This window comes from Labrus bergylta, chromosome 14 (genome assembly GCF_963930695.1).
Source record: "Labrus bergylta chromosome 14, fLabBer1.1, whole genome shotgun sequence".
In the NCBI taxonomy this organism is placed as follows: Eukaryota; Metazoa; Chordata; class Actinopteri; order Labriformes; family Labridae; genus Labrus; species Labrus bergylta.
The window spans coordinates 561,821-589,293 of NC_089208.1; the positions used below are offsets into that span (position 1 = coordinate 561,821).

At 43.3% G+C, this 27,473-nt stretch overlaps 2 protein-coding genes across 3 annotated transcripts in view; one reads left to right on the plus strand and one right to left on the minus strand.

The window, feature by feature from the left end:
- klf5l (Kruppel like factor 5 like) overlaps positions 1-22,087 on the plus strand; it is a 28,912-nt gene extending 6,825 nt beyond the window's left edge. The window contains exons 2-4 of the mRNA XM_065962897.1: positions 9,081-10,017; positions 11,330-11,389; positions 20,643-22,087. Coding sequence (XP_065818969.1) covers positions 9,081-10,017; positions 11,330-11,389; positions 20,643-20,821 — 1,176 coding nt within the window. The 3' untranslated portion in view covers positions 20,822-22,087. The remainder of the gene's footprint in view (positions 1-9,080; positions 10,018-11,329; positions 11,390-20,642) is intronic.
- LOC110002344 (dual specificity protein kinase CLK4-like) overlaps positions 1-27,473 on the minus strand; it is a 444,306-nt gene that overhangs the window by 341,204 nt on the left and 75,629 nt on the right. The window lies entirely within an intron of this gene.

Consider the following 27,473-nt stretch of genomic DNA (forward strand, 5'->3'; position numbering starts at 1 on the left):
GTCGTCACACTGTGATTCTGTGGTCAGTTCGGATGTTGTTGCAGCTAAGGTGGAGATCGGTGCAGGCAGTGTATGGATGAGGACGGCGGTGGTTGTGGGCACGACACAGTCCGAAGGTGGAGGCTGGGTGTCAGGGTGGTAGTCGTGCCCGATCACTTGTCTGTCTATCGCTACAGACTGAAGATAGCATATAAGAAAGATATCAGCAGATATAAAAGAATCAGATTTTTCTCTTCCTCACATCAATATTGGCATTGGCCCCAAATATCTCATATCGGTCTGGCCCTTATTTTAAGCAGCAGTGTTTAGTAACAAACTTTTTAGGAGTTATTTAGATATAAATGTAAAACCTAAACCTTTAAACCAACCTGATGGTCCTGCATAGTCTCAGTTCTCTATAAAAAACACCAAAAACTTAGAGATTTATGTTTGACTCATGAGATTTGGGTTTGTTTGGTCTTCAGATGTCATTATTTCCCATCATGCCTCTGTACCAGACTAAACTTGCTGCCCGCAGACAGTCGACCGTTTCTTAATACCTGTGAACTCATAGTGTGCTGAATCTCCTTAGTGACTCTCTCTCTGTTTACGTCTCACCTGTCTGGAAAAACAGAGAAAAAAACTTAAAAAGGTGAGATCATTTTGTGGTGAGCGGAGAGCTCTGATAGCAGTTTTGCAAATCTGCCCCCGGACACCCAGAAAACTCCATCCCCCTCCGTCCCCGCCTCCGCCCCACCCAGTTACTGCGAGCTGAACTTGAGACGGAGCGTTTCTGTGTTGTGGACGATCTGGAACAAAGAGTGTCAGGAAACAAGAGGCAGAAATAGGACAGCACGAGACAGAGGTGATTGTTATTCTGAATGTGAGGATGTTACCGTTCAGCTGTAACCCACTCTTTCCAGACATGATTTATGGAAGCACAGTGTTTCCCAACCTTGGGGTCCCGGCCCCATCAGGGGTCCCATGGAATTCAAAAAGGGGTCACCTGAAATTTGTATTTATTGATTATTAAGATATATATCCATCCATTATCTATACCGCTTGTCTCGTTCAGATCCCAGCTGTCATTGGTTGAGAGGCGGGGTTACACCCTGGATTGTTCACCAGCCAATCACAGAGCTGACATTTAGAGACAGACAACCAGCCGCACTCACATTCAGAGAGTCAGCAGTTAAGCTAACAAGCATGTCTTTGGACTGTGGGAGGAAGACGGAGAACCAGGAGAGAACCCACACATGAACGAGGAGAACATGCAGACTCCACACAGAGAGACTCCTGAAGGACGGGGATTCAAACCAGGAACCTCCTCACAGAGAGACTCCTGAAGGACGGGGATTCAAACCAGGAACCTCCTCACAGAGAGACTCCTGAAGGACGGGGATTCAAACCAGGAACCTCCACACAGAGAGACTCCTGAAGGACGGGGATTCAAACCAGGAACCTCCTCACAGAGAGACTCCTGAAGGACGGAGATTCAAACCAGGAACCTCCACACAGAGAGACTCCCGTCAGACGGGGATTCAAACCAGGAACCTCCTCACAGAGAGACTCCTGAAGGACGGGGATTCAAACCAGGAACCTCCACACAGAGAGACTCCCGTCAGACGGGGATTCAAACCAGGAACCTCCTCACAGAGAGACTCCTGAAGGACGGGGATTCAAACCAGGAACCTCCTCACAGAGAGACTCCTGAAGGACGAGGATTCAAACCAGGAACCTCCTCACAGAGAGACTCCTGAAGGACGGGGATTCAAACCAGGAACCTCCTCACAGAGAGGCTCCTGAAGGACGGGGATTCAAACCAGGAACCTCCTCACAGAGAGACTCCCGTCAGACGGGGATTCAAACCAGGAACCTCCTCACAGAGAGACTCCTGAAGGACGGGGATTCAAACCAGGAACCTCCTCACAGAGAGACTCCTGAAGGACGGGGATTCAAACCAGGAACCTCCTCACAGAGAGACTCCTGAAGGACGGGGATTCAAACCAGGAACCTCCACACAGAGAGACTCCTGAAGGACGGGGATTCAAACCAGGAACCTCCTCACAGAGAGACTCCTGAAGGACGGGGATTCAAACCAGGAACCTCCACACAGAGAGACTCCTGAAGGACGGGGATTCAAACCAGGAACCTCCTCACAGAGAGACTCCTGAAGGACGGAGATTCAAACCAGGAACCTCCTCACAGAGAGACTCCTGAAGGACGGAGATTCAAACCAGGAACCTCCTCACTGTGAGGGGACAGCACTAAACAAACATCACAGGTTAATGAGGGCCATAGAGGATGAGTCTCTGTCTGTCATTGAGCTGAAATTTCATCCCAGCCTTTCCTCTTTCGTCCAAAATAATAAACATGAAAAAGCCTAAAAGTGCTCTAGAATTAGAGATGCAGTTAGTGTGAAAGTTTCAACCAAACCTGACACCAATGTTTGAAAAACAAAAACAATTTATCTGAATGTCGATTCCCAAGTTTGTTTCAGACTCTCACAACGCCAACATTTTCTCTCAACAAGTCAGAGTTTGTCAAACAGGTGACTTCCTCTGCCTACTTGATGTCAGCACTAAACTGATTGGGCACAACAAATGAACATCAGCTGCTGACATCGGTTCAGGCCGCACTATTTGCGGATGTGCTGTTGTCTGTCAACGAGGCCGATAACGACCGATAACCGATGATGAATCGTTGCATCCCTTTCTAAAAAGAACGTTTACTTGCAACACAATAGAAACATTTAATGCAAACATGGTGTATACCCAGAGTTTTCTGGAGGGATTATATATCCAGTCTAGCCTCCCAGGAGGATCTGGAAAATGTTTCTGTGGAGAGGGAATTCTGGGCCTACTGCCACCGCAGCCCAACCTCGATAAGACGAGGAAACGGGATGGATGGATTGAAGTTCTCTGCGGGGCAGAACAGATCCTCCGCTGATGTAACGTTAGGTTCATGAAGCAGCAGGACGAAGCCATGCAGTTACAGATTCAATAATAAAAGCGTTGTTGATCGCCTGTTGTGTAATCAGGGAAATATGGTCATTCAGTTTAAAACGGTTTAGTCATTATTTCACATGATAACAATATGCAGACGACACACAGATTAATCCACAGAGTGGATTTTGTCCAGCGGGCAGTAAACTCTTCATTCTTCTCTGTGTGGTGAAGCCAAAACACGCCTCCTTATCTCGCCATAAAGCAGCGCCACCGTCTCAAAGGTTCTGTTTTTTTTGCTCCGATGACCCCGTCATGATTTCTGCTCTGTTGATTTGCAGCACAAATCAGGAGCCCCCTCCCCACCCCCCAACCCTGACACTATCAGGTTTGTTTTATGGAGATGCAAAGGGGAATGGCCACCGCTCATCTGCATTCCTCAGAGTCATAAAAAGAAGACATTTGTTTTGCGATTAGCTGTCAGGAGAAGTAGTCTGCATCGCACATGGTCAAGAGGCGGAGCTAAATGATGGAATCTTGTCATTCATTGGTTCTCACAGGATCATTTTCTTTGGGATCATAACAAAAAAAAGTTGTGTTTTTGTTTAGTTTAGTTTTGAATCAGGGACAGTGTACAAAAGAAACATTATTCTCAGAAGAGAAGAGATGCTTTGTACCAGATTTAGCTAGCTAGCTAATTTGCATCTGTTGTCCCTGTGCAGGTGATGGCACGAGCAAGGGACGAGCATGGAAAGGCTAGAAAGGGGGGGAAGTCTGTTTTGTGTTTTCTTGAAGATGTTGTTGTGTGGTGACAAAGTGCAGGCGTTTCACAATCGTATCACCTGCATGCATCAGAAATCTGTGTCAGCAAAAGCAGATGAGAAGTTCATTCTGCTGCTCCATGTAAGGATTCCTCATAGTGTGTGTGTGTGTGTGTGTGTGTGGATGGGGGATGACTGTATAGCCGTGTAAAGTGCACTTCTTCCTTAGAAGTAAATGTGGCACTATAACACATGAAGGTCCTTTGAGGATGGATGCCATGTTGACAGAGTGGAAACTCCCACTCTGCCCATAAAGCAGAACTGAGCTGATAAGAGGCCGTTTGTTATCGGGCTGCAGGATTCATAGCCGAGCAGTTATACATGTTCTCCAATTATTAACTGACTGAGTCTCCACACTGAGATATTCTCTCATCACACGGAGAGTGTCCGTCTGACAGTTTGCTTCCAGGACGCCCTGCACGGCGCCAGCGTCTTTTCTTAAGTTGTTTCCAACGAGTAGAAAGCGTCCACAGCAGCAAGCGGCCGCCTGGAGAAAAAGTGCAGCGCCCTGCCTTTTTTGTGCGACCACTCCGAGCACACCCGAGTCCCACTGTCTGTGATGTTTTCAGAGTTTTCAGAGTCCTATCTTCACTTTGTTTACATCGCCAGGACGGCCGGCTGACTCCTCCCCTCGTGTATAAAAGTTGTTTAATTGAGGGACTAGAGAAAAGAAGAATAACATACTGTACTCACTGCTTAACTGTGTTTCTAGATCACGCTCATTTCAGGTCAATTTACATGCAGTGTGAAGATACCAGCATAATAAAGATCGCTAGCATTAGCATGCTAACACAACAATGCAGCGCCAGTTGTTTTGGTTTCATGCTGGAGCTCAAGGGCGACATCTGCTGGATCAAAAAATCACATATAAAGCCTTTAACGACACATCAGTTACTCTGGAAGTTCTGTTTCATGGGGACGTTAAATATGACTGATGTTTGTGTTTACTATGAGAGTCATGCTGTAGTTTTCTCTTTGTGAAGGGAGGAAGATTATTCTTCTTTTCCAAAGTTTTTTGCCTGTGAAATTTTGCTGAGCATGTGTGCAAAGTTAGTGACTTTCAAATCTATGAATAACGACGTGTGGTGGAGTTAGAGGATCACTCACAGGAGGATTGTTGGTGAAATTCAAACTGATTTAAACTTAACATGCATCTTGTCTGTTAAAGAAACTGCAGCAGCACCCTCCGTTGTACTCTGCTGACCTTTCTCTGCAACATTTCTTCCTCGCATGTACAACACAGTCATAAGTCGGGGAAGTTGGGGAGTGAGTCAGAGAGCTCAGGGTGACAGGCCAAGGGCGAGCACAGCGTGTAACCTCTGCCAGCGTCCCGGCAGGCAGCACAGGCCCCGCTTGTGTCCCCGTCCTGAAAGGCACACAGGAGCTCTCAGTGAGAAGAAAACAGAGAGGCTGTTTTTTGTTGTCTTTTTTCTTTTTTCCTGCAGTAAATAGCCCCAGACTTTAATTTCACCGAGTGCTCAGATTGCACCGACGACAAGGAAGGTTTGAGTTCACCTGCAGCAAACGATGGCCGTCTATCGTCCCGGCAGGCGCTATGGAGGAAACACACACAGACGATCAACACATGGATAAATGCAGTCGATCCTATGAACACTAGACGTGTAGCATATGAGAGAATCTACAATGATGAATTTGAGATAACAGCATGATTTGTGATGCATAAAAAAGAATCCTGAATTTGAAGAGAAGCTTACAAAAGATGTTTTTGACATTATTTAAACTTCTTAAAGTGCACAAATAGAATTGACCCCCAGGCTGAAGAGCCTCCTCGCTCTCTGTGTATGAATATCCATCGTCAGATTATTAACAGGAGGAGAGAGGGTTTGTGTTGATGGCGCTGGCGCTGGAATCAGTGCTGCAGAATGAACGTGTTGACACAGACTCTCTCTCGGCTGCTTTGTGCCCTCTGGACACGACCTCGAGCACCATCAGCACCTCGTTAGGTCATTTGTCTCGAAGTCAGTGGATTGAGGCCGGGACTTCAGTGCTCACCAGGATCCCTCTGAGGGGGCGCAATTCACACAGCTATTAAATCTGTTTTAAACCCAGAAGGCCCCGAGGTTTGAGACTCTTTTCTGAGGACGCCTGGCAGAGACAACGCATTAGTTAAAGATTAAAAAGACAACAACAACATTTAGCTAAGCACAAGGGGAGCAGACCAAATCCAGCACAAGTACATCTGATCGTCAGAAGTCAGAGGACATTCAGACTTTTAAAAGGCTTTAAAATGTTTCCACTCACTAACTTATCATAGCAAAAATGTTCTACAAGTTCTGCATATTTTAAGGAGCAGAAAAAGGAGAACGCTTTTTGTGTTTTTCAGTCACTGACCACATTTTTACTGATGCTGATTTGGTCAAATAACTTAAATGTAATAATCAAATCGAGTATGGACGTTTGTGTGTAGGTGACTAAACGTTTAAACTTCTTCACCCTCGCTTGTCGGGTCAAAGTCATTTAAATGTATTATTAATATTTCTATTTTTCGGCCCTCAATGCTCCTCAAACATTTTGTTCAAACTGCACCGCAGCCACTCACCACTAGTCGTGGCTTAGCCATAGACGGCGGGCTGTATCTGTGGTTTGATGGACCTGCTTGTCCCGCGCTACCACCCGGATGTAAACAGGCACAGTGATAGCATCTCGTAGGAGCAGCGTGATTCAGCTGTATTTAAATGTAGTGAACAGAGACAAAGTAGCATGTAGGCTGTGTCGGGGTTAAACCGGCTTGTTGTCCTCAGCATTCAGCTCAGACATGTGGATGTTAAACCACAAGCTAGCGCTGTTAGCACTGCTAATGTTAGTTGTTAGCCACATTCAGCTAACTATCTTACATCGTTTACCAGCAGACTTTATGAATGCGTTGTGCTCAATTTTGAATGTTTTCTGAGTGTTTTCTAACCTTTAGACTAATCTGTTTTCTTAGTCAGTTAATGGGGAATCTAAATTCAGTTCTGTCTAATCCGGGTAACAAAGTTAAACCGTTCTCCATCATAAATGTGCTGATTTACATTCCCAGTAAACATCTGTCAGACAGATCATCAGTCACATCAGACTGCAGATTCCAAACTTATATCACTTCCTTTTGTATTATTTAGTTCATCTGACTGTATGGAGTGTTCTCTTTTGTTTGGACTCGTTCCAGTCCCTCCTCCCTGCTTGTCGTCCTCTCTTTCATGCTTGTGTTGTTTGCATTGTGACTGACGGATCACATTTGTCTGGCAGGTCTATTTTTACCTGACAGTGATCACTTCAGCAGAGATTCTTTAGGTAACGGCTTGTGCACCTCTAAAGGAGCATCTGTCTGCTGCAACGACTCTGAATGACACACACACACAGAGCAGTTCATCAGGATTAGGAGAAGATAATGCCGTTCACTTAAACAACCTGCACTTTATTTTCTTGTGCTCGCCTCCACTTGTCCAGTCCTGTTTCTTAAAAAACACATTTCCACACCTTCAGGTCTCATGTCTCTAGCAACATGTGCAAACAACAACAACGACAAACTGTCATCAGATTGTCATTTAAACTGTTGGATTATTTTGATGCAATGAGTTTGCGTGTGACTCCATCTTTTAAAACAAAACGATCAGTACGTTTTCATCACCTGCAGAAAGTTGCTCTAACATGTTTTAAGAGGTGAAAGTGTTTCTGCAACCTAAGTTAACTTTTATTTTTTCTCTTGAAGTAAGTAAAACCAAAAGTTTCTTGTTTGTTTTCTGGTCTTTATTTTCCCTTCGTGTGTGTATCTGCATCATAAGCGCTCAGTCAATGATGGTTTCCTCAGGAAACAAACACAGAGTGGTGCATCTGTCTTTATGTCAAATAAATCATCTCTGTGATCACATCTGATTATTTCAGAAGTTCATAACCAGCCGGGAAGCTTTGAAAGTGGAAACCAATGATAGCCATCGAAATGTGTCAGGAAGGAATACGGAAGATTATAACATTGTTTCTATGATCCTGTGTGTGACATACAGCTGTGTCTGAATCAGGTTTTGAGTCAAAGTTTTGTTCTTTGCATCCTCTTTACTTGATGTGTGCTGCGTTGTTTTGTGCTTTTCCACTTCCTGTGGCTTGTCTAATTTCTGATCATTAAACTCAGACGAGTCCTCTAGTCTAAAGTCTGGGCAAACACTCAGAAACATTTATTAAACACGTCTGAAAGAGTCAGGATCACACGGGTAAACAATCTCAAATGGGTTTGACAAGATTGGCTAGCGTTAGCCGTTGTTAGCACAGCCAGCCTTTCGCTCGAGTGGTTATGAGCCAGTAAAACATTCATCTGACCCTCTTCTGGTCCTGGCTGTTTGTCCGGGCACTGAGCTCCACTTCAAAACAGGAATGTGAGATATGAAGGAGGGGAGGATGATGGTGGAGGAGGGAGTCCTGGTATCAGCTTCTCTAAGAACTTTTATCATTTTATTCATATTTTCTCTCTTTATGTATTTGTCTCTACTTGGTGGATTTAACTTTTGGGTCGAGCGGTTCTGTGCAATGTCACAGCCACCTTTTCTCAGTCTGCAGCACATTCATCTCACAATGAGCTCGTAGCTGCTTCTGCTGCTGAAAATGTCTCCACAGCTTTTCAACCTTTTTACCTTCGTTTGATTGTTAGGTTGACTTTTACATGTTTTTACAGAAAAATTTTTAACTTAAAAGAGGACAGAATTTCTCCCAAGAGGAGGAAGAGAATGACTTCTATACACAAAGAACCATAAAGTAGATTAAAACGCTCTGAATCCTCCAGACAGAGAGGGACTTCACTGCAAAAACTAAAGCCCTACCGACTGAATCTGTCTCATATCTGGTCAAAAATATCGTAATGCTCTTAATGAAAGCCACATTGACCAGACAAGTCCAGATAACGTCTCATTTTGAGATATTATAAGTGAAAATGCTGCCTGAATAAGTTGTATTATTTCTACTTTAACGCATTCCAAGTGAGTAAATCTTAATTTTTCACCTGTAAAACCTGAAATGAGATGTTTACCTGGAGTTTTTGGGTGAATGAGGCTTCTAATAAGCTTAATCAGATATTTTTGGGCTTAGTAGGATTTGAGTTTTTGCAGTGTTTGTGGGTTCAAAATAGAATAGAATAGACTTTATTGTCATTGCACAAGAGTACAATGAAATGTACTGTGCCATGCCTGGAATATAAAAATGTAAATATATAGAATAAAAACAAATAAATAAATAAAAAAGCAGGCGGTTAGAAATAACGTGCAGCGTTAAGTTAGTCCTGTTTGATAACAAATCTGGAAGCCATCTTTATCCCTGCTCTCTCTCTCTCTCTCTCCGTTGTTTCTTTCAGACTCAGCTGGAGCTGGACAAATACTTCCCCCACACCGGCGCTCCTCTCCTGACTCTCCCACCCGACCCCACGGACAAGAAGTACAGACGAGAGAGCGCCTCGGTGGTGGACGAGTACTTCTCCGAGGACAAACCCGCCACGCCGTACAGCCTCAACATCAACGTCATCCTCCCCAGCACCACCCACCTCCGCACGGGCCTCTACCGCTCCAACGCCAAGACCCTGGCGTCGCATCAGATCAAAACAGAGCCCGGGCTGGAGGTGCCCTGCTCCATCCCGACCTCCACAACCCAGTCGCTGCCGGACTTCACCTCGGTGTTCAGCGTCCCGCCCGTTGTCAACAGCGTCTTCATCAAACCGGAGATGAGCGCTGGAGGAGCGGCGAGCGGGCCTGCAGGGTCTCAGCATCAGCAGCAGCAGCAGCAGCAAAACCTGGGCACAGAGCTTCACATCGGACCCCACCCCCCACAGCCACAGGTCTACCACATGCCCATCACCAGCTGCGCCGACCTCACTATGACTTTGTCCCACACCAGCCCGTCGGCGCACGTCTCCGCAGGCGGCAGGACCATCATGAACATTGGCGGCGTTTCATTGCCAACGGCCAACGGCAATTACCTGATGGCAGAGCACCAGCTGCAGCAGCACCACGGTTACTACCAGCACTCCCCGAGCCACACGACGGCCCCCCACAGTCTCCCGCCTTCGCCCCCGAACTCTCAGCCGGGGAGCCCAGACGATCAGGCGGATTTGCTGAGCTTAGTGACACAAGCTCCGCCTCCTTATCAGCAGCGCCTGGGGGGAATGAAGGTGACGGGGTTGTCCCATCACGCCATGCTGATGACGCACGGCCAGGGCGTGCTCACGGGACCCAAATACAACCGACGGAACAACCCGGAGCTGGAGAAGAGGAGGATCCACTTCTGTGACTTCCAAGGTGAAAAAAAGATCTAACTAAGCCGGAAGTAGGTTTTATGTTTTACAGCCCTGTAGCTTCCTCTTCCATCCCCCCCGTAGTGTCAATAAGTGACAGGTGTCATGGCACACCTCCTTGATTTGCTGATCATTGGGGTTGGCCACAGGCCGCCAACTTTTGACCAGCGACACAAATGTAGCGCTACAGACTGCAGAGATGCTTAAAGTCTTTATATGTGATGTTTTGATACAGCAGATGTCGCCCTTGAGCTCCAGCATGAAACCAAAACAACTCTCGCTGCATTGTTGTGTTAGCATGCTAATGCTAGCGATCTTTATTATGCTGGTATCTTCACACTGCATGTAAATTGACCTGAAATGAGCGTGATCTAGAAACACAGTTAAGCAGTGAGTACAGTATGTTATTCTTCTTTTCTCTAGTCCCTCAATTAAACAACTTTTATACACGAGGGGAGGAGTCAGCCGACCGTCCTGGCGATGTAAACAAAGTGAAGATAGGACTCTGAAAACTCTGAAAACATCACAGACAGTGGGACTCGGGTGTTACACCCATTGTAGACAGTCATGACTCACAGAGTTATTTTCAGAGGACAGACTTGATTTATACATTTAAGGGTTAAAAATCACAAATAAAGACTTTAAACGCTAACTCTGCTTCTCTGAACTTTAGAAAATATTTATTTCACTGAACATTGTTAAGAAAACAGGTTGTTTCTTCTGTTGCAATGCTACGTCTGTTAGCCTGTTAATGGTAATTTCCATAATGTGTTAGCATCATGCTAACACATTACTACACACTACTTCATCCTGGTCCACTTGTGAAAAATGTGCCCTTCTTGAAGATGACTGCTCCAGCCTTCACTGCTCATAAAGTCATGGACTGACTATTCATCCAGTTCTGCTCCACAGCCGTGACGTGATCTCATCCCATCAGCAGATTTTCACGTTTTTTATAAAAGAATGATTTTGGGATTTCAAGGTGGATTCATGTCTTCTACAACTGGAGATATTTTGTGGTTATTTAAAACAGGAAGTTAACCACTCAAAATTATCACAGCTGTGCTGCTCAAAGATTGAAGTTTGATTAAAGAGACGTCCATATTTGTATCTGGGATGTCACCCTCTCTGGGTCACAGGTGAAAAAGAATCCGAGCAACAGCCCGCTCTCTCTCCTTGGATAAACAGCTTTATAGGTGAAGACATTTCTGCTGTCAGTCGAGCTCATGATCTCTCTCTCTCTCTCTCTCTCTCTCTCTCTCTCTCTCTCTCTCTCTCTCTCTCTCTCTCTCTCTCTCTCTCTGATTTCTTTTCAGGCTGCACCAAAGTTTACACAAAGAGCTCTCATCTCAAGGCGCACCAAAGGACGCACACAGGTCAGTTAACAGCTCTCTGTCTCTGCAGCTTGATGACTGGAACTACTTTCATTTAATGCTCTCTTGCTTTCTGATTGGTTCTTCTGAATGCATAGCACTAGCACAAGAAAAAGCTTCCTCTAAAATCTTAATAAAGCTTTTATTATAGGGAATCAAAATACACTTCCCTTGTCCTTACAGTGTAAAGTTTAGTGTTTTAAAGTGATTCTGTACTGGGAGCATTAATCGACTCGGGTTTCTGAGGGACTGGGTTTCCTGATTACAGATCCATTCACAGCCAGACTCAACGTACTTACATAAAGAACAGATTTATATCACTTTTTTTAAAAATGTTAGGCTTCGAAACAACAAACACGAAAATCATCAAAATATGATTATTGTTCCACTTTGGCCCCACATTTTTCAGCTTCACAGTTCTTCTTCTGTGGTTTTTCAGATTTTAAATCCTGTTTGGTAATTTAGAACGAATGCATGTTCAACCCTTGCAAAAAAGGGTCACATCATAACTTATCCTAGGATTCAAACCACCAAACATCCAGCCAAATCAAACATTGCAAAGTGTGATTGGCATCCTCTTATTTATTTGTATTTTACATATTTTGCCTCGTTGCCAGTTTCGATACACCCACTAACTAAAACAGAGATGAAGAACACAATAAAAAGTAAAGACAACACAGAAGTGATTTCCTCAGGGTTTTTGTTTTTTTCTCCTCTTGTCTTAACGTGCTCATACCTGTCCGCCGAGCTTCCCCAGAGAGAGACCTGAACAAAGAAAGGGAGGGAGGAGGGGAGGAAGGAGGAAAGATGAAAAAAAAAGAGGGAAGACTTGCTGTTAAAACCAAGGCCAAACCAGTTACTCCTGCTTTTCAGAGGATGGTGGGGGGGGGGGGGGGTTAAGAATGGGGGAAGGCTGGTTTCGATGCGTTTCCCTTCTGTAAGATGAAACCTGCAGATTCCCAGCAGCCTCAGACCTGCAGATTTACTCGTGCGATAAAGAGGTTGAGCTCCTCTGGTGTGAAAATAGTGCCGGAGAGAACGAGAGCGAGCACTTGAATAAAACGTGCAAACAGAAACAGATCATAAATAGATAAAACTTTATAGATCCCAGACGGGGAAGTTTGGTTGTTAAACAGCAGGATACAGAGACACAAAAGACAAATAGACTATATAATATACAGTGAGAACAGTAAACAAGAGAAAATGATAAATCTGTACTTAAAGGAGAAGCTTACACTCACTGCAGGATGTAGTGTGTACGTTTACTGCTTGTACCTACACTGCTAGCTAACGCACGCTAATAGACGCTAACACAAGCTAACCTCCGGTGTTTGTCACCTTCCTGTCCAACAGGAAGTAGACCAACTCCACGTCCGCAGGTGAAAGCCAACACAAGGTTCATCCTCGTTTTAAAACGAGCTTTATCCGCTTGGTGTTTCACCTCAATGTGATTTGAATCTCTCTTCTTTGCTGCTACGTCCACGTCCATCATATCCACACCGAAACCCACCTGCTGCGCTGTCATTGGCTGGAAGAAACACACCAGCTTCCTGCCCAGAAACGTCCTGAGTCAACCAAAACATCAAAATCCAGTCAGAAGACAAGGTCTCTGCAGAAACAGTCACCACCACACATATATGGAGGCCCCAATGGGATGCCTTCATGGCACCAATTTTGTCTCTTTCTTATTTTGTAGGAAAAAGACTCTCTTTAAAGAATAGATGAATATATGTTGACACTGCAGTAAACTCTTTGAGAACCCTGGCCGCCTTCTTTGAGGACTGCAGCCTCTGTACATGGTGACACATGCACTACCCATAGGCTACCAGCGCCCTATTGCATAATTTCTTATCGTATTGTATACTGTAGCGGATCATATGGTATTATATTGCATCGTAGCGTAGCACAGTGTAGGAGTGTGTATTTTCTTTCCTATTCTATGAGCATTCCCTCAACCTCCTCTCTTTGTCCTCATCCCTCCCCGGGATAAGAGCAATCGTTAGTAAATTTGCAACTGTTTCACAAGCTTAAAAGACCCTGAATTACCCAATACACTTCCCTCCTCTGTATGAATCAGAGCAGCTCTTACAGCGTGCTGTGTTAAATGTTTACTCATTCTGGTTACTCTCTGAATCTCACAAACAGACTTGAGTTTGTGCTTAAACGGGCTTGCCGGGTCTTGTTTAGCTTTCAATTGATGATGACTCATAAGTTAGAAATTTTTACCTTCCTAAACTGCAGGACATGTTCGAGGATAGTAATGCAGGAATCCGTTACCAAAGTGTGAATATTCCAAAGATGTCGGATCTGATTGTTGTCAGTATTTTTTATTTCAAGTGCTGTCCATAGTTTGTGAACTAGATACAAATTGATCTCCCATCACTCTAACTCCCAGTGAGTTTGTGTTATATCTTTTAGAGAGATCATGATTATTCAACACCATCATTATTCTTTGGAGTGCCTCAAGGCTCTGTCCTAGGTCCCCTTTTTATTTTCTATTTATACGCTTCCTTCGAGACAAATCTGCTGCATGTATCCCGCAATTCAGTACACCTGTGCACTTCTAAATTTAAGATTCCCAACTCTGGTTTCCTTTTTAGTTTTTTAAACTTTTAATTCTCTGACTTGTAGAAGGTTTTTAAGATTATTAAGGCTTAATTTTTTTACTTCTAGGGTAAGTAAGTTTTCAAGTTTCAGAAAAAGGAAAAACAATACCCATCACAACACCTGAAGGTCCACCTGAGGATTGAAAATGCTTGTTTTGTTAAACCAGCAGTTAAAAATTTAAGTTTTTCATTTTAGTCTTGGATTGGATACATTCAACTTTCTGATAAACGATTAGCTGACTCATCGTGCCTGTTTGTGTCTGCACATGTAGAGGATTGCTGAACAGCCAGAGGAAACATTTCTATACATTTTAAAGATGACATCATAATAAAATAAATCTACATGTTGCATCGACACAGTCATTGTGTCTGCTGAGACCACCAGTCTAATGTTTCCGTTCACTGGCAGTGAGATATGTCGTTTCTCCTGTGGTTACAGTATCAGGAAGTCAGAAAAGACTGCTATGAATGTTTCATTAAGTATCTGTTTCATCTTTTCTGCAAAGGGAATCCGGTCTCAAAGGCTTAAATCTACTCATCTTGTTTTGGATGAGAGGACACGTTAGCTTATTAGCTTAAATTCTCCCTTTAAAACAAACACTTTTGTGTTGAGTTCATACGTTCATAAACCCTGCTCTGGGGGTCAGATGAGAAGTCCTAACTGATGTGAATGTTTCTATCTGTCAGTGCTATGATCTCTTCAGTGTGTTTACTGCGTCCCACACAATGCATGCTGGGAGTGGCTATGCACAGCCTGCATGAGATGTAGGTCATTAAACTTATTAGCTCGAGGCTAAATTCATATTCCACCGAAATGGGTTAAATTTGGATCATGCTGTGGTGAAACTGTTCTTATCCACAACAGGATCTGAACAGGCTCGACAGGATCGTCCGTCGCAAGTCGATTAACATGCAGCACTGGAATGTAATCGAGTACATGTATGTCAATACTTCTGTACATACTGTGCTGAAGTGTAGATGTCAGATATTTTTTTAACTTTATTATAGTGCACAGTTCTCTCTCTCTCTCTCTCTCTCTCTCTCTCTCTCTCTCTCTCTCTGATTTCGGTCCTTAAACCTTTTCAAAATAACTAACTGATGGTGAAAGCTATAGCTTATAACTTCATCTTCTTTCTGTTAATACGTTACCTCTACCTGAATACTTGTTCAGTCCCCATTCACAACATGTTTGGATCTTTATGTCGACTTCGACATGAATGTTATCAGAGGAAACAATCAATCACCTGAGGGCTGCTGCTGCTACAGGTTACTGTAGTCCATTGATCCTCCTTTGTTAATTTCTTTGCTTTCAAAACAACCAGCTCCTCCCCCCTGCTGCTCAGCGACGGCCTTGACCATGGCCTCAGCGGCCGTTTGAACTCCATTAAAGTCAATGTGCAACCTCGTAATTGAGTTCGTAAATGTGTGTGTAAAGAGTAGAGTACTATCAGCCTGATTAGGGAATCCTTCCAGCCCTCTTCACAAACACTCACTGAGCTGATAAAACTGACTGAGTTTATGGGCATCCTGAAAGAGCCTGGAGCTGTTTGCTCTTTAAATCAGTCGAATCAGACACAGGGCTTTTAAAATGTTGTTCTGATACTCCCCATGTATCACAGTACACGATGTAGAGTCACTGAGAGCATGAATGGAGTGACTGACAGAAATAAAAAGCCACTGTTAGGTTGTAAAAAGCGTGTCATTGTCCTCAGAAATATTCTCATTTAGGTCTGTGGGTAATGGACTTATAACAACTTCTGCAGACTTTTTTCCTCACAAGATACGTCAAGAACCTTTTTTTGGATCATGCTCATTTAAAACTGGATCTTTGAAGTCATCTGACATCTTGATGCCAATAAAGAAACACGCTGAATTCATGTTAGTAACTTAGTTAGCTCAGCTTGCAGTTTTTAAGAAAAACAAAACAAAACAGAGAGCCTTTAAAGAACACAGATGTACAGTATGTACAGTGTGTAACCTCCACCACCAGGGGGCCCTCAATCAAAACAAAAACAAAAGAAAACATTGAGGCTGGTGGGGAATAATTGGATTGATTCTCTCTGCTACTCCATCACACACTTGATGAAAACAAACCATAGCAACCAGCGTTTATCTTCGTTATGTTGGAATCTGAAGAACAGACAATCCATGTTGTCCACGTCTGCATTTCTTCACCCGAGCTGTTTTTGTCCTCTCTGCACAAAGTATTATAATCTAAATACCGGCTCTGTTGTTTCTGTGAGGTCACCTGAGGTGGTGCGTTCCTCGGTCAAGCACGATGATCTTAGTAAAATCCTGTACCAGTGATGTGCCAGGATTTTTATATCTTTAGTGTTTGAGATTATGGAGAAGAATATCAAACTCCTGCGGTCTGAACCGGTCTTCAGAGGCTCCTAAAGCCTCCTATAGAGAGTAAATATATCTGTGTTCCCGATGTCAGCATGCAACAAAAGCTTTTTGTCTCCGAGTGATTGATGATGCTCTCTCTGCTAAACTGCCTGTACCGTCACAAGTGTGTGCTTTGTGTGTGTGTGTGTGTGTGTGTGTGTGTGTGTGTGTGTGTGTGTGTGTGTGTGTGTGTGTGTGTGTGTGTGTGTGTATTTATACGTGCACTCATTACTGAATGTTTCTGTGTATTTGAGACTCACTGATAATAGATCGTCTGTTTCTAATCGGCCAGCTGATCAAACAGCTGCTGAACAAAAGTCTGTAAACGCTTTGAGAGAGGAGAGAGGAGGATTCTTTAGATTTAATGGACACACATCAACGAGTGTGTTGGTTTTTAAACTTTCAGTAAGTATAGACTATCTTCCCTAAATAATGTGAGAATAAAGCTTTTTTTTTTTTAAATAAATGCAAAGCTGAGAAGCCGAAGAATTTCCAAATATGAAATTGGAAACTTCAAAAACTAAGGTTGTTATTGAGGATTTGGATTAATTTATGACACTTTTGCATTTGGTTCGTAACTCTACTGCAAACAGAAGTCGACAGAGATAGACCCATCTAGGACAAAAGGCATTGTACATGGGGCAGACGCCCTAACCGCTTGGCCAATAGTGCCTCAATTTGGAGCTTATACTGATATATTGTAGTAGATGTGTGTATATTAATTTTTGGATGGATGATGGATAGATGGATGGAGGAATGATAATGGATGATGGATGTATGGATTGCAGCCTTCTGAAAAGCTTTGCATGGTGATATTATTGAACACTACACATTCAAGCGTCTATTTTATCTCTTTCAGTCACAATTCTAAACATTCAGTTTATGTTGGAAACTGTTTTTTTTACCAACAAAAACCCAATAAAATCCCCCTGCTCTTCTTAAGACTGGAGGACAGTGAAAGCATGGTATGTAGATCGATGGTTGTGTTGGTCTGACCCTTTAGCAGCTTGTTTAGCAGTATATACTCATCAAGTGTGTTTGTTCTGTGTGTGTGTGTGTGTGTGTGTGTGTGTGTGTCATATTTCACCTGCTTGTTTGCTAGCCCTCAGGGATAATAGTCTGAGGGAGGCGGCTGTGCTTTGACCCCGACTGAGCCGCTATACAGCAAAACCAAACACACCTGCAAGTCGAGAGCTTCAACACACACACACACACAGACACACACACACAGAGCGGTTAACTCCAGAAACAGGATATTGTCCTGATGGCAGACTGGAGCACTTCAGAGCCTCTGATGTGGGATTCAGGTGCTTGTTGGGTTATAAAAAAAGGGCTTCTCGGGTTAAATGTGGCCAATATATAAAGAGATCCACACACGTTTTGTGTTTGTCCTTTTTAATGCCTTTTTCTCTGGAAGTGACGATTCTTTCGCCCAATCAACGGTCTACAGTGTGTCTAGCTCCACCCTTTAGGGTCGGATGAGTACGCTTGGCACCCCAACATAAGGGAAGCAAAAAAGTAGGACGGTACTGTTCGGTTATTTTGGTGCCAATTCAAACTATTGACAGTAGAAACTAGAGCACGACCGATTAATCGGCTGGCCGATAATCTCGGCCGATATCAGCATGTCCAGTGACTCTGGGTATCGGCGAATTGTATTGCAGATATGCACCGATATTACTCGATTTATTCACCAGTCAAATAACATTTAATTTGAGTTTCATTGTTTTACACTAGCAGTTCTCTTTCACCAGCAGAGGGCGTGTGTTTCTATATCTATCTCTACAGATCCAGGTAAGATATCAGCCGATATATCGGTATCTGTTTTGTTTTTTTCCCCAAATCGATAGCAGTAATCGCCCCAAAAATCTCATATCGGTCCAGCCCTAGTAGAAACGCCAATAAATGTGTACCGAGCTGAACTGGACCGAAACAGGGTTTAAAAGGGTTTAAAAGGGCTGTGTGATAAAACCACTAGGCTGTCTGGCGCCCCTATTTGTGTACTGTAGCATAACGAACACCTTTTTTTTTGACTAAACAACACATGGTGAATACAAATCTTAAATTGCACCCGTTTCAAAATATTGTTTAAAAGCTATTTGAACCCAACAATCAGCTGCAGTTTGGAATTGAAGCCTTTTCTACGTTAAGATAAAACCTTTTTCTTTTTTTTTTCCTTCTTCCTGTCACCTGCGTCCCCTCTCTGCTCTTTGGACCCCCTCGTTCTGCTAACGGCTGTCTCTCAGTGATTGATGGCTAATAGCAGATAGCTCCTGCTATTGATTAGTCACGGTCATAAAAGCATTATCGAGGCCCACGCTGCTAACGAGCACTTGATGACCCCGAAAAGGTACTCAGACAATCTCCCTCCTTCAACACTGGCTGATAAAGAATCCACTCCAACTATCAGACAAACATATAAACTCCACTTCTTTGGATTCAAAGAATCGGTATCAGAATGTTTTTGTCTTCTTTGTGACTCGTTGAGACTGGAGAGCAGAAAGTTAAACTTCATGAAGCGGCCAACATTAAAAGAGCCAACACGTTTCTGAGGTTGATGTTTTGAGTCACTGCTCCTTTATTCCCTGGAGTGAGAAACGTTCAGGTGATGATTTTATAACTTTAAAGAAATGTGATATATTTAACTTTTGGCTCTGACAAAGTATGAAACCAAAGTTCTGGGAGTTCATCGTTGGCCTTGTTGATCTGTGTTTGTGCGCACACCTCTGATTCCCACACCTTGTGTTCTCACCTCGTCTTTGAGAAATTACTTTTCTTGTTTTCCTGCCGAGTGCATACCTGCCTATTCATGGAGCTTTTCTCTTTGTCGATGATTAGCTCGATGTTTGGCAATAGCACGTTGTAGAAGAGCGGAGAAAAAAAAAAGTTTGGGTGGAGCAGGATAAGTGTCATGTTTGATTTACTTTGCTTGTTGTTGTTCAGGGCTTTGAATTTTCTATTCTCTCTCTTCAATACAACCTTACGATTTAAAAAAACAAGAGAATAAAGGAGAGCGAGTCATGCAGGTATAATGAGTGACTAAAATAGTTTTGTGATTTATAAAGCTTTAAGAATGTGCATGCAGAGATCTGAGATTATTCATTTAGAAACTCCCATAATATCCCTGATTTGAGCCTGCAGATACCTGAACAATGCAAACATGAAGTGCTTTAGTGAAACTTGAGTTGAAGTTAAGAAGTGCCTCCAGGATTGTCCATTAAAATCATGTTTTTATGTTTGATTGTGTTACCTGAGGCAGGTCAAATGCTGTACAGTCAAACACACACTGACAGGAATCAAACACCCACACATCGTCTGAGTGAGTCAAGTGAAGACATGAAAGTCAGACGGACACGTTTCTGCCGCATCATCCCACTGCGTCACTCTTTTCCTGTTTTTAGAAATATCACTCCACTCACTTTCTTATGTTTGATAAATGAGCACAACAAGTCGGCTTCTTTGTCACATGTAGCCGCTGTGTGAAGCTCATGACATATGGAGTGAGCCGTGAAAACCACAAGCACATTCTCTCTGGCCTTCAGTGCTGATTTAAACATCTCTAAATACTGATTTACTCCACATGGAAGGGGAGTGGATGAAGCGTCATGTACAGAGGATGTAGTCCTCCAAGCAGGCGACCCGGGTCAAGTCAAACCTGTTTCTCCTTTATCCACTGTCATTCCCCACTCTCTCTCTCCGACTCTATCCACTCTCCTGTCTCCAAATAAAGTCATAAAAGTCATAAAAATCTTCAAAATAGGAACAAAGCAGCATCACAGCAGACACACTTTGTCTGCAGAGAGAGACAAGATTAACCGCAAACTGAAATCTACTTTCAGAGTTTCCACCTCAGTTCCTGTCAGTTCTTGGAAACATTTTGCTACATAGTTGATGATCTCTCGCCTCTCTTAACGTCCTATAGCTGCAGAAACAACGAGTTATATTTTGCACAAATATGAAAACGAGGATGAATTTTGCATCTCAAGCAAGTTGAGGGTCTTTGTAAAAAAAAAAAAAAAAATGGACGTAGTCTCAGTAATGTCAGAGTTTTGAAGCCAATTGATGGCCGTCGCCACATTGGAAATGCTTTTCTCAACCTCCAAACAAACAGCTAAAACGCACTTTCAGCCTGTCGCGTGCTGGATCTGATCCTTCACTTGTTTCCTGGCTGTACTCGTATTCGCTGGCGGTCATTTTTATTATTATTTTGTGAAAATATTCAGTGTATTTCTAAGCCCTCTTCTTTTCTCTCTGTGTTGCAGGGGAGAAACCGTACCGCTGTACGTGGGAGAACTGTGACTGGCGCTTCGCCCGATCGGACGAGCTCACCAGACACTACAGGAAACACACCGGGGCCAAACCCTTCAAGTGCGTCGCCTGCAGCCGCTGCTTCTCGCGCTCCGATCACCTGGCCCTGCACATGAAACGCCACCAGAACTAACTCACCACAGACACACCTGTATATAACACATCCAGAAAACACATGCAATCACACACAAAACAGTTTCTATACACGACGGCCTCCTAAAGAAAACGTGAGCAGACACAGCACCAGAATCGCCTCTGTGCACCTGTTTTTAAATCTGACGCTCAACGCTAACATCAGCTGAGTGATGGAATCAAAATGGATCCAAAGAAGGAAAAGAAAACTTTCAGGGAGAGAACAGTTTTCCATTTTCTGCTTTCTGATAAAAAAAAACCCCGTTGACCCGCTGACTGTCAGTCCACACGGCGTTTGTGGACGACTTAGCAGCAGAGCTGATGAGCCACCTCAGGAGCTCAGAGGTGATTTTGGTGTCTGTTGTCGTCACTGAACAGGCGTCAATTCATAACGCACACTGGTTGAACTCAAATCAATGCACAATAAAAACACACATCCACACCTACACTCATGCATCATTACATCTGAACTGTGGGGGGTCAGGCTCCTAACCAAGCATCCAGGACTCCGTTTGATCACATCCTGGACTCTCTCTCTTCTACATGAACTTTTTGTTTATCCTACAAATCTGCTGCCATCTTCTTCCTCCTCTTCCTCGTCATCATCACTGTCGCCATCTTTTATTATTCGAGGTTTTTTAACTTTGCTCCCCTCCATCCTGCCTTTTGTAAATACTTATATATATATTTATATATATATATGTAATATATATATAAATATGTGTGATTGTGTGTCTGAGAATACGAAGTGAATGTATCGAGATTTATACTTGACTTTTTTTTTTTTTTTACATTAAATGTTAATATGATGAGTGAGATTCCATGTTGAAACGTCCTTGTGACACAATCTCCCTTCAAGGGCCCTTAAGGAGGAAAAAAAAAAACGAGGAATAATCATCGGACACGATCAGAAAAAACCTTTTCATGAAAAAAGTTAATAATCACCTGGTTCTGCTTGTTTCAGCACAGGTACTACCTGTCGAGCTCACAGCCATTTGCCAATGTTTGTATCCGTGATATTACCCGTTACCACGGCGACCGAGCTCTGACGACAGTTTGCGGTTTGCTTGCAGTTTCTTTTTTTTTTGTCTCTCCTGTATTTGTTTAAACACTTCAGCTTCAGAAAAACAAAAAAACAGACGAGGGCGGATCGACCTGTTGCGTAATCTCTCCTGATTGTTATAACGTGCAGAATATATACACACCGTAAACTACACACACACACACACACACACACACACACACACACACACACACACACACACAACACACACACACTGCATCGCTTGACTTTACGTGAGTTTATGTGTAAAGTTTGAGTTATAAACTCTGGCGGCCGTCCATTTTTCAAAGGAGCCAAAAATATGCTGCAGGGTTCAAGAGAGTTTAAATCCCTGGAGCGGTCAACATCACAGAGGAAGAGATCCATTAATTTATTTTATTGACTGAATAATATTTGTAAATTACATTTAAAGAGACACACACACCAAAACGGAGCGTTCTGAGAGAGCTGGTTTATACAGGGTCACAAACCTCCTCTGGTGTTTGATTCATGTTATATTCTGACCAAAGCACAGCACAGATGTTTCATTTAGACCACAGGGGACTGTTTGAAAAGGTGGAGGAGGACTGTTTGAAAAGGTGGAGGAGGGGACTGTTTGAAAAGGTGGAGGAGGACTGTTTGAAAAGGTGGAGGAGGACTGTTTGAAAAGGTGGAGGAGGGGACTGTTTGAAAAGGTGGAGGAGGAGGACTGTTTGAAAAGGTGGAGGAGGAGGACTGTTTGAAAAGGTGGAGGAGGAGACTGTTTGAAAAGGTGGAGGAGGAGGACTGTTTGAAAAGGTGGAGGAGGAGACTGTTTGAAAAGGTGGAGGAGGGGGACTGTTTGAAAAGGTGGAGGAGGAGGGGGACTGTTTGAAAAGGTGGAGGAGGACTGTTTGAAAAGGTGGAGGAGGGGACTGTTTGAAAAGGTGGAGGAGGGGACTGTTTGAAAGATGGAGGAGGACTGTTTGAAAAGGTGGAGGAGGACTGTTTGAAAAGATGGAGGAGGACTGTTTGAAAAGATGGAGGAGGAGACTGTTTGAAAAGGTGGAGGAGGACTGTTTGAAAAGATGGAGGAGGACTGTTTGAAAAGATGGAGGAGGAGACTGTTTGAAAAGGTGGAGGAGGACTGTTTGAAAGATGGAGGAGGAGACTGTTTGAAAGGTGGAGGAGGGACTGTTTGAAAGGTGAGAGGGACTGTTGAAGGTGGAGAGGGGACTGTTTGAAAAGGTGGAGGAGGGGGACTGTTTGAAAAGGTGGAGGAGGAGGACTGTTTGAAAGGTGGAGGAGGGAGGACTGTTGAAAAGGTGGAGGAGGGACTGTTTGAAAGGTGGGAGGAGGGGACTGTTTGAAGGTGGAGGGGAGGCTGTTTGAAAGGTGGAGGAGGAGAGCTGTTTGAAAAGGTGGAGGAGGGGACTGTTTGAAAAGGTGGAGGAGGGGACGTTTGAAAGGTGGAGGGGGACTGTTTGAAAGGTGGAGGAGGGGGTGATATGTCCTCTTTAAATCCAGTTTGTCTTTGTTCTTTTAAAAACCACAAACCCAACAAGCACATTTTTTTACATTTCTTGAACTGTAAATGTTTGTGATGTCAGACAATAATTTTTATTTTTTTATTTAGGTAAAAACGATGATCAGTGATTGACCACGTCTGTTTAATGTGTTCATACCTTTATTTCAACACTTTTGTTTTATACGTCGTCTCTCTCTCTCTCTCTCTCTGTCTCGTCTTCTCTCTCTCTCTCTCTCTCTCTCTGTCTCTCTCTCTCTCTCTCTCCTCTCTCTCTCTCTCTCTCTCTGTCTCTCTCTCTGTCTCTCTCTCTCTCTCTCTCTCTCTCTCTCCTCTCTCTCTCTCTCTCTCTCTCTCTCTCTTCTCTCTCTCTCTCTCTCTCTCTCTCTCTCTCTCTCTCTCTCTGTCTCTCTCTCTCTCTCTCTCTCTCTCTCTCTCTTCTCTCTCTCTCTCTCTCTCTCTGTCTCTCTCTCTCTCTCTCTCTGTCTCTCTCTCTCTCTCTCTCGCTCTCTCTCTCTCTCTGTCTCTCTCTCTCTTCTCTTTCTCTCGGAGCGCTGACCACCCCCACCGTGTACATATCTGTAGTTTTAACAGAAGACTTTGTAAATATTTGTTTGTTTTATTTCCTATTATTATTATTATATTAATATTGTTTTTCTTTTCTTTTTTTTAACTAATGGGATTTTAGATCGGTAACACATGAATGCTTGATCGTTTTTTTTGTTTTGATACTTCGTGCATGTACGAAAATTTATCAGTGTATGTGCAAAATTCATGAGAACAACAATGGTGTATTTGTGTTTGTTTGTTTGTTTGTTTGTTTGTGTAAAAAGCTGCAATGAAACAATAAAGGATTCTTAAAATAAACTTCAGTTTGTTCTCCTGTTTTTAAAACGTGAAGAAGAAAGCGACTTTCCTGAAATCTGTCTCCCTAAAGATCTGACCATCAAGCTGGTTTCAGCTTGATGGTCATGCCCCCCGAGTGGGTGCCATGCCCCCCCACTGTCCTGGGCATGGCAAGGCTACAAAGTCTGTCAAAGGGGGCCCCGACAGAGAAGGTTTAGGGGATCCATAAATCCAGTTCTTGTCTGTTTTATTCTACATTTCTGACTTTGGATTTCTTTGTGTTCCATTATTATTTGTGTGATATGAATCTTAAATCCTGACTTTTAAAACTCTCTCTCGTCTTTCAAAGCTCCGATTCTCTTTTTCGTTTTTGCTTCCATGATTTCCATCTTGTCTGAACACGTTAGTACATGTGGTCATTAAAAAAAAAAAAAAAAAAAGAGCCTGGATATTAAAAATCCAGAGAGGGAACAATGTCGATAATCCTTTTGGCATATACTCCGTTCTGGTTTCTGGTTTGGCTCCCTCGGCTGTAATACTGAATTGTCTTTGCGTGACGCGTCAGGTAAAAGGTAAACCCACTAGCAGGCAGCTCGGCTCGGGCTGCGTGACACAAAAGAAGCTGCCAGGCTGCCGTGGGGGAAAGAGAGTCGACAGTTAAGCAAGAAGAATAAGTGGGAGCATAAAGCTATACAGACAGAGAGGGTGGAGTCCTCGTTTTGCTGCCAGGGAAAAGTAATCGTTATGTGTGTGCCAAGATGCTTTCAGCTGGGAGCCTCAGAGATTTGTCTCATCATCTGGGACAACGCCCTTCATGTTAACACGTAATGCACTCTGCATGTGTGTGCCCAAGAGTTACAGGCCTTAGACTCAGTGGTGTCCAAACTTCTTTTCTTGCGGGCCAAAATTGTCGTGTTAGAATCATTCATGGGCCACAGGTTTTGTTTTTTAACATATAGTTTTAAAAATAGTAAGACTTTGTAGATCAGAATGAAAAGGCTCGCTAAAGAAACCCTTTAATAAAAGGAAATCAAATATTTAGATTTCTTCGTTCTACTTTATTTGTTTTTTCCTCAGACTCAATCCTGTAACGTGGTTCATGTTTTTAGAAAAGCTTTCTGCAGTTAGCTCAGGTCATTAAATGGTTAAACAACAGTCCACTTGTTTACAAAAACTTTGCATACGTTTTTTTTCACAGTTTACCAAAAAATGTGGAAAATAGTAAAAGCTGTAGATTTAAAAAAACAACAACATACATGTCACTGAACATTTTCTATTTTAGGAATATTGTTCAGCACTTGTTAACATGAAAAAGAAAAATAAGATAATGTGCCAAAATCTTCTCATTCTTCATTTGAAGTCACGGGCCGCAAAAAATCCCCTCAAGGGCCACAAATGGCCCTCGGGCCGCACTTTGGACACCCCTGCCTTAGAGCTTTGTGCTTTGTCATACAGGACACAGACACAAATATCATATTGTTCATATATGTGTCCTACTGCAGCAGAGTCATTGTTTGCAGGATCATCCGATAGATCCAACGATTGGTCCATTCTGACAGATGTGTTCAAGGGTGCATTGTTCCAAATAAAGATACTGGATGCTGCAGGTCAGGACTGGAAAATGTGTAATGATGCATACAACCAGGAGTTCTGTGAAAGTCAGGATTGTTGATTTCCTCCAGATCCACTTTTTAAAGATTCTGGTGTAAATTGTCTTTAGGTCCTGACAGAAATGAATAACTCATGTTCTCTGAAACAGGAACAAAGAAAATCCATCATCTGTATCAGTTTGTAAGTCTGTAAAAACTTCAACCAATGTCTGCCACGAGGTACCAATCTGATGAGCCAATCAGACGCCTCCCTGTCTCCCTGCTCGCTCTCTTGCGTGCTCTAGCTCACACTCAAAGCTCGTCACCGATGACTTTAGGAGTTTATACTGAGAGTTTACTGACTGCTGAATGAGACATGAGACGACGTAGTTTCTACACAATGACAGAGATGAGCTGAGGTCCACATCTGGAGGGACGGCGCCTGTAAGTGAGGGGGCGTGGCTTATGAGGGAGCACAAAGGGGCACTGAGGGAATGCTACTTTCAAAAATCATGCTAGTTTTCCAAAATTACCAACCCTGTCTTTAAGTTGTCATTTCTATTTTAACCTTATGTTGATAAAGTGATGGGATGCACGATCATGAGTTCCTATATTGTGTTTTATTTTGAAATTGACAGGATGCTCTGTGCGTTTCCTTGTCTGACTTCCTGTCCAGGTTGAGCTATATTCTGTTCAGCTTGACACGTGTCTGCAGAGAGCTCCATCAAAAATAGATTTGGTACATATTTATGTGGAAATTACAGTCGCCCTCCTGTGGTGTGCAGAGGTACTGAAGGAGAACACTCACTGTTCAAAACAAGAAAGGTTCTCTCTCTTTCTTTGGCTGTTTGCCAGTAATCCAAATGTTCCAAAAAAAGAGTTGTAGTCTCTCGCTGGATATGGACTGACATGGAGCTTGCACATTGATTTAGAACAGTGAACAGTTTCATCAGAACCACTTCAGATCTGGTCCGATGTAGGCGAATAAGTCAGGCTTTAGAAGGAGTCCTTGTTGATGTACGTTGACCTCTTGCAGCCAATCAGAGGTCGAGGATTTATCAAGCCGATGCTGAAACAAAACTAAACCAGGTCGCTGATTTGCATATGTGCAACCTGTGCTGATGTTCACAGATGTTAACCTGAACTGGAAGTTGGCAGCAGCACTACATGCTGTTCCCTGCAGGTATGCAGATGACTCACCTGTTTATCTTTCTGCTTGTTCAGTTTGCTGTCTCTCTCTCTTTCTCTGAAGTTTCTTTGGCCTTGGTGTCCTGATCTCTCACCTGAGGGCCTGCTGGAGCTGCAGCTCATTCCAAGTAAGTTGAAGCGGTATCGCTCCTGTTAAAACTTGTCCGACAGATTCTGCTGAACTGTCTCGGTCCTGAAGGGGGGGAGAATGCAAAGACCTGGGCGCTTAACGAATCAGCTGCTGCAAAGATCTTAATAAACACAGAAAAACACGACTCTGTGTGTAAATATGGACCTGCAGTCGTTTAGTGTTCCTGCTCCGATTTAATGAAATGTTGGAGTAAAGTAGGGCAGTCCCTGCAGCATCTTTATTTAGCCCCTGATATCACCTAAAGCTGTGTTTCTCAACTGGTGGGTCGGGACCCAGAGGTGGGACGCGGAGCCGTTTTCAGTCGGCCTGGAAAAAAACTTGTGTAAAAAAGTC